We start from the raw sequence: 7860 nt of genomic DNA on the forward strand, positions 1-7860 counted from the left end.
AATATTTTGCATAAACATTTGGACATGAGAAAGCTATCCGCAAGATGGGTTCCGCGATTGCTCACGCTTGACCAAAAACGGAATCGTGTGATGTGTTGCAAGGATGGTTTGCATCTGTTCAGGAATAATCCGCAGAACTTAAAGCGTCGTTTCGTCACTGTGGATGAAACATGGCTACATTACTGTACTCCTGAGAGAAAACAACAATCTAAACAATGGGTTACCGATGGAGAATCTGCATCAAAAAAAGGCGAAGACCATTCCTTCGGCCGGAAAGGTTATGGCGACTGTCTTTTGGGATTCGCAAGGATAATTCTCATCGACTATCTGGAAAAGGGTAAAACTATTACAGGTGCATATTATACATCGTTATTGGACCGTTTGAAAACAGAGCTGCAAGAAAAACGCCGGCGATTATACCGACAATGCACCAGCACACACCTCAGCAGCTGTGGTCGCAAAATTAATGGAAATAGGATTCCAGCTCGTTTCACATCCCCCCTGTTCTCCAGACTTGGCTCCCTCAGACTGCTATTTGTTCCCCAATTTCAAGAAATGGCTGGCGGGACAAAGATTTTATTCAAATGAGGAGGTGATTGCAGTAACTAATAGCTATTTTGCAGACTTGGACAATTCCTATTATTCGGAAAGGATGAACAAATTAGAACAGTGTTGGACGAAGTGTACAAGTCTAAAAGGAGACTATGTCGAAAAATAAAAAAGATTTACCCCAAACACATAAGTAGTTTCTATTTTTGCACGGATTTTTCAAACGGCCGTCGTACATCGTTTCCGAGCTGTTTTCGAGACTGTACGTCTTTCAGTTGAAAGTGCCGCAGTGCATGTGCAGATGTAACTTATTGACCTGCAAGGTAATTCCAGTTATGACAAATCTTTTTATATTAAATCTGTCCAGGACGTCTACATTGCTTCCCTCTGGTAGAGTTTCCACGTCTTCATAATTATGTTACGAAAGTTCTGCAATATTTCGATCGACATATTTGTGTGACAGTCCGTTTTTGGGTTGTGAAACTATATGAGTCACGATTATGTGGCAACTTGAGAACGAAACTCTGTGAAATTGTCTCCGTCAGCCCGTATGCCGGCAGTTTGTACCAGATAAAAATTATATTATGTCTTCAGCGCTCCAAAATTATTAAGTGACTTTCGTTGTTGACTCACGTTTTTGACTTATGTTGTTGAGAAATGTGAAATATAAAACCAAGTCGTACGCAGTGCGACTACACTGCCATTTAAATGCGTCGAGTTCGCGGTTTTCCCCTCTTCTCAGACAGCGTGGCGTGGCGGTGGGGGAAACGCGAAGTGAGGTTCAAATGGCTCTGAGCACTATGGGACTTAACTTCTGAGGTCATCAGTCCCTTAGAACTTAGAAGTACTTAAACCCAACTAACCTAAGGACATCACACACATCCATGCCCGAGGCAGGATTCGAACTGCGACCGCAACGGTCGCTCGGTTCCAGACTGTAGCGCCTAGAACCGCTCCCCCCCCCCCCCCCCCCGCCCCCCCGCTGCGCTTTGGCATCCGTGTCTGGGCATGGCCCGCGAGCCGAAATCTTGGCCGCCCCTGCTCTAAAACATATCTAAGATGCATCAAAATCCGTGGTTAACAGGTCCGATGGTTCCCTTGTCAGTCTGTTGCTTCCCTCGGAGCAACTGCCGCGCGCCGAGTCAGCAAGCGTCAGACCGCTCCTATAATTAAATGATGGCACATCGCGCAGTTCCTGTGGGCTCCGATCCGGCAGAAACCCCTGTGGCCAGAGATTACACAGTCATCTACGAGGGCAGTTCAATAAGTCATGCAACACATTTTTTTCTCGGCCAATTTTGGTTGAAAAAACCGGAAATTTCTTGTGGAATATTTTCAAACATTCCCGCTTCGTCTCGTATAGTTTCATTGACTTCCGACAGGTGGCAGCGCTGTACGGAGCTGTTAAAATGGCGTCTGTAACGGATGTGCGTTGCGATTTTCCGATATCAGTGATTTCAGTGAATGCTACTTTTCAGTATCTGTTATTCTTAACTGTGATTTGTCGCAGTTAGGTGCGTTTACACTGCGATTTGTATCGGCACATGTATGAGATACATGTATATGCGACTTTGCGACATGTATCGCGACTTGTATGAGCTGACAAGTATCAACTTCATACATGTATGAGCGTGCGTTTACACTGATTTGTATCACTGTGCGATGGCTTCCGACGACGATTTGGAAGATTTCACGTTTTTATGTGCTGGTACACTTGCTCTTTTGGAAGATGATAGGAAGAAAAGGCGGAGGAAGCGTAGATGGTGGCAGAGAGAGTTTCTTCGCAAACGCGCTACTCACGGAGCTTACGCAATGCTCGTTCAGGAATTAACGCTAGAGGATGGCGCATATTTTAGAAATTATGTTAGGATGAGTATGGAGGATTTCCGCGGTTTGCTATCTCTTGTTGCTCCTCTTGTGTCCAAAACCAACACAAACTTTCGGGAAGCGATTCCTCCAGAGGATCAGTTGGCAGTAACACTCCGTTTTTTGGCCACTGGGGATTCCTTTTCGACGTTAATGTATCTGCATAGGATATCAAAAAGTGCCATATGCAACATTATTCTTCGTGTTTGCGAGGCCATTGTGCAAGTTTTATCCCAAGAAGTGAAGGTAAAAGTTATATATATATATATATATATATATATATATATATCTCAGAGTATGTAATACATTATATAATTTTTTCATGCATCTGGCGCGTATATCAGTTTTTTGCTATTATTCCGGCGGCCTCGCGTGATAATGTTGGCAACGGATGCTAATGCCGACAATCGTGTGTGAGTCGTTGGCATTAGTAATCGCGCGACAATGCAAATGTTTTGTCATGAAATCTTCGTTTTACGAGGGCAATTACTTTTAACGAGCGGACGAGGGTACATACAAGTAACTGTCAACCAGGAACAGCAGCACAAATTTTCTACCGCGCCATTGATGTTGCCAACATAACCACGTGAGGATGCTGGAATAGGAACTAAACTTTTAACGGCACATACCTTTTTCAGCATAAATTTCTCAAATTTTGCTGAAATGGGTTAGCTTTTAGTTCTTTGGATCGACTGACATGCTTCACTCAGTAATACAATATCACAATTTCTGAGGACACTTTCTTCACAGTAAAGATATCCAACAACATTAATTTGTATTTAGTTTTATTAAATAGTACTTGACAGCACATTACATGCATATTGTTTATACATGTTTTTAAAGAATACATAAATTATGTTGCATATGCATTTATTAGTTCATTGTTTGCCTCCTGCAAACATCTGTAGATTCCGTTCTCAAGTCTTGCCATAATTGTAGTATGGCCATTTTCATACAGAAATCTGAGCTTATTGGCGACCAAGTCACCCAAGTGGGTCAACTGGTCCCTTTTCCTGCCTGCTAAATTGTCGCCAACTTTTCTTAAGGTCTGTAAAAGACCTTCTCGGTCTTCATCCAGGTCTCTCCTGGCTCTCTTCAGTGCACTTGATCTACCACTTCCACTCGGACTTGGAGTGGTACAGGATGACACGGTTGCAGATCCACTTTCATGTGGAGGCACAGAGATGACTGGAGTGGTTTCCACTTCCACAATGTCTTCTGGGGGCGTGGCAAATGTCACCTCCTCCATTTCTGTGACATCGAAAGGGAAACTAATGCTTCCTTCTCCTTCTCCTTCACCATCTCCTTCTCTGGCTGGGGCTTCCATGACCTTTAAAATACATAACACATTTCTAAGGCAAAGTGAGCTATATGTTATACATACATTATAATCAAAGTATCTTAATGTATTTAGAATTTCTTTGAGTGTCCACGCGTAAATTAAATTAAAAGAGTAACAATTTTCTTTCCAGCTTCCTGCTACTGCAGAGGAATGGCTGAAAATTGCCAAAGAATATGAAGAAAAATGGAATTTCCCCAGGTGTTTGGGAGCTATAGATGGGAGGCACATTGACATTGTGGCACCACCCAACAGTGGAACAGTTTATTTTAATTATAAAGAGCGCTTCAGCATTGTTTTGCTAGCAATTGCTGATGCTAATTATAGAATAATTTACGCTGATGTTGGCACGCAGGGGAGGATTTCAGATGGTGGTGTCCTTAAAGACACCACATTTTACAAAATGTTAGAAACAAAAACTCTAAATATACCACCACCAACTCCTCTTCCTGGTAGGAGCAAGCCTGTTCCATATGTTTTCGTCGCTGACGAAGCCTTTGGCCTAGAGGAAAATATTGTGAAACCATTTCCAGGTCTGCATGAAAAAAATAGTTGGCAACGTATTTTTAACTATAGAGCATGCAGGGCAAGAAGAGTAATAGAAAATGTATTTGGGATTATAAGTGCTGTTTACAGAGTGCTGAGGAAGCAAATGCTTCTCAGTCCGGGGAAAGCTACAGTGGTGGCACTAGCCTGTGTTTATTTACATAATTTTCTTCAAAACAGAAAATCTCAAAGTTATTGTCCAGCAGGAACATACGACAGAGAGGGAGATGATGGCAACGTAATACCTGGGTCCTGGAGGGAAACCCCTACTGTGCTGGAGCCACTGCCCAGAACTGGCCGAAGAACTTCATTGCTGAATGACAACAGAAGAGAATATGCTGAATACTTCTGCAGTATTCAGGGCTCCATCCCATGGCAGTATGGAAAATAAGTTGCACATCATTGTTAAATGATGACATAAAGTAATATGCTCTATTCTTCTGCAGTATTCAGGACTTCAAACCATAGCAGTATGGAGAATCATGTTTTTCAGTGAAATTGTAAATATTCACATTATGTAAAGCATTAGCACGAAAAAATGTTGCCAAATATATGATTAATAAAATAATATAACAAATTTACTTACTGGTACTACTTCATGTGTGCTCCTATGAGAGAGTGGTTTGTAATTGTCTCTTATGAACTGCATACTTTCAAAAGCATACCATGAAGTGTGGTACACATTGCTTGTAGCACTTCCACTTCCTTTGCTGCTCTTCCGTTTCGCTAACTCGCGACTATATTGGCTTTTTAAATTATGCCACTTGTCCTCACATTCCTTCCTTGACACGTTAAATGCCTTGGCAATTTCCTCCCACTCGTCGTACCTTTTGTGAGTGTTCTTATAGTCTCGTATTTTCACATCCCATATACAGGGATGCCTGCGCACTGCCTCTATAAAATGCAGTGTATTTTGTTTGGACCAAGAAGTCATCGCAAATTTTAAAACACGCGGGCACAACACACGACAAAATACACAAATAACTACACAACAAACGACAGTCGGCAGATCCAAAACTCAAAACAGCCGCCAAAGAGCCTGGTACTACGCATGCGCTAAACTTCAAAATAAGCGGCAGTCGACAAGACGACAGGAAATGATAGTACTGCGCATGCGCGAGTTCTTCAAATGTCGCTCATACATGTCGCGTATATGGCCAGAAAGCGATATACAAAATGTATACGCGACATGTATGAGCTCGAGGGTCCGCATACAAGTTCCGTGAATTTTTGTATGAGGTGATGTATCGCGACATGTCAAATTGACATGTCGCTCATACATGTCGCGATACATGTATCCCAGTGTAAACGTACCTTTTTAAGGTGCGTTTACACTGCGATTTGTATCGGCACATGTATATAACGTGCGTTTACACTGTGATTTGTATCGGCACATGTATGAGATACATGTATATGCGACTTTGCGACATGTATCGCGACTTGTATGAGTTGACAAGTATCAACCTCATACATGTATGACCGTGCGTTTACACTGGTTGATATGTATCACTGTGCGATAGCTTCCGACGACGATTTGGAAGTTTTCACATTTTTATGTGCTGATACACTTGCTCTTTTGGAAGATGATAGGAAGAAAAGGCGGAGGAAGCGTAGATGATGGCACAGAGAGTTTCTCGCGAATTAACGCTAGAGGATGGCGTATATTTTAGAAATTATGTTAGGATGAGTATGGAGGATTTCCGCGGTTTGTTATCACTTGTGGCTCTTCTTGTGTCCAAAACCAACACAAACTTTCGGGAAGCGATTCCACCAGAGGATCAGTTGGCAGTAACACTCCGTTTTTTAGCCACTGGGGATTCCTCGTAAAACGAAGATTTCATGACAAAACATTTGCATTGTCGCGCGATTGCTAATGCCAACGTCTCACACACGATTGTCGGCATCCGTTGTCAACATTATCACGCGAGGCCGCCGGAATAACAGAAAAACATCGATATACGTGCCAGATGCATGAAAAAATTATATAATGTATGACATACTCTGATATATATAAAACTTTTACCTTCACTTCTTGGGATAAAACTTGCACAATGGCCTCGCAAACACGAAGAATAATGTTGCATATGGCACTTTTTGATATTCTATGCAGATACATTAACGTCGAAACGACAGTCGGCACCTTCAAAACTCAAACAGCCGCCAAAGAGCCTGGTACCACGCATGCGCTAATCGTCGAAATAAGCGGCAGTCGACAAGACGACAGGAAATGATAGTACTGCGCATGCGCGAGTTCTTCAAATGTCGCTCATACATGTCGCGTATATGGCCAGAAAGCGATATACAAAATGTATACGCGACATGTATGAGCTCGAGGGTCCGCATACAAGTTCCGTGAATTTTTGTATGAGGTGATGTATCGCGACATGTCAAATTGACATGTCGCTCATACATGTCGCGATACATGTATCCCAGTGTAAACGTACCTTAAAGGAACCTAAGTCGCGTATCCCTCCGCCACTGCTACTTCTGCTACTTCCGCGATTTCTGCGACTTCTGCGATTTCTGCTACTTCTGCGATTTCTGTGACTTCTGCTACTTCTGCGACATACCATCGTATGAAAAAGTTACATCTGTCCACACAGAAAATTGCATCTCAACAAACCTGTCATTGGTAAGTATGTTTACGTTTATTCTTCCGTTGGCTTTAATTTTGTATTAAAGAAACAACTGTGAAAATATTAATAGTGTAATTAATATGTAAGTAGCCGCACAGTACCGTAATAGTTCGTGTTTAGAAAATGAATTCTAACATATTGTTATGTTCATAGGTACCTGAACTACATTTCAGTCACTCAGTAAAGTGATAATTCAAAATATCATTGTCAACAGATCTGAAGAAATTGCCAGTCTTTAGACCGTTTTCGTCAGACGACAGGTTAGTTTCTAAGCGTTTTGATGGACTTAATTACTTCAGTGAGATCGTTCTTGCGAATGTGATATAGCAAATATTAGCAAATGTGATATAGCAAATATTAGCAATCTACTCTGTCAATTATATTGCTAGTAATTAGTGACAGCAAAAATTATTTAATAATCCTTGTGTTTTTGCAGACGCAGTTCTGACTGATTACTGGTTGCTGTACATATCTATCCACATCAAGGCTGTTGAGAGAGACTCGTGAAGATTCAAGACAGCTCTTAGAGGATTTGCAGTTTAAAAGTGAAATAATTATGAAATAAGTGTGTGACTGATTAAAGTGTTTTATTGAAGTTGTTGTGCGATTTTAAAGGAATAATAAATGTTAAATACATTGAGTGAATAATAAAAAATCTCATTTTCCACATGTTAAGCCGTCCTATACCCGTAATTTTCCGCCACTTATTTATTCGTAAACACTTGATGGAGAGTGACATGCCCCCCCCCCCTTTTCTCCACAATCTTGGTGTGACACTGACCTGTAACATATCCCGAAGTCTACAATATGCATTTTGAGGCTGTTGATATGAAAGTGGGAAGTACAGATCTTCCAGTTAAATCAGGAATAGCTTAAGTGCATTACTTGAAAGTGACACAGGAAAAGCTTACTTATGTAGGTGGT

The 7860-nt window shown here is 41.5% G+C and overlaps 1 protein-coding gene and 1 long non-coding RNA gene across 2 annotated transcripts; one reads left to right on the forward strand and one right to left on the reverse strand.

The window, feature by feature from the left end:
- Nucleotides 1-3268: 3268 nt before the first annotated feature.
- LOC126471295 (uncharacterized) lies at nucleotides 3269-5267 on the reverse strand. Its single transcript, XM_050099415.1, has 2 exons — nucleotides 4887-5267; nucleotides 3269-3745 (listed from the first exon to the last, which is right to left on the reverse strand). Exons 1-2 carry the CDS (start codon nucleotides 5232-5234, stop codon nucleotides 3269-3271), a joined length of 825 nt encoding a protein of 274 aa, XP_049955372.1. The 5' UTR covers nucleotides 5235-5267.
- A 1611-nt stretch (nucleotides 5268-6878) lies between these two features.
- Nucleotides 6879-7571, forward strand: LOC126471103 (uncharacterized). Its single transcript, XR_007586291.1, has 3 exons — nucleotides 6879-6932; nucleotides 7090-7196; nucleotides 7373-7571. It is a non-coding gene; the product is annotated as an uncharacterized LOC126471103 (long non-coding RNA).
- Nucleotides 7572-7860: the final 289 nt, after the last annotated feature.

The sequence above is a fragment of the Schistocerca serialis genome, chromosome 3 (genome assembly GCF_023864345.2).
Source record: "Schistocerca serialis cubense isolate TAMUIC-IGC-003099 chromosome 3, iqSchSeri2.2, whole genome shotgun sequence".
NCBI classification, from domain to species: domain Eukaryota; kingdom Metazoa; phylum Arthropoda; class Insecta; order Orthoptera; family Acrididae; genus Schistocerca; species Schistocerca serialis.

Coding starts and splice junctions, on each gene's coding strand:
- LOC126471295 (XM_050099415.1), bottom strand. CDS start 5,234: ATGACTTCTTGGTCCAAACAAAATACACTGCATTTTATAGAGGCAGTG. Junction 3,746..4,886: donor GCACACATGAAGTAGTACCA/GTAAGTAAATTT, acceptor TGTATTTTAAAG/GTCATGGAAGCCCCAGCCAG.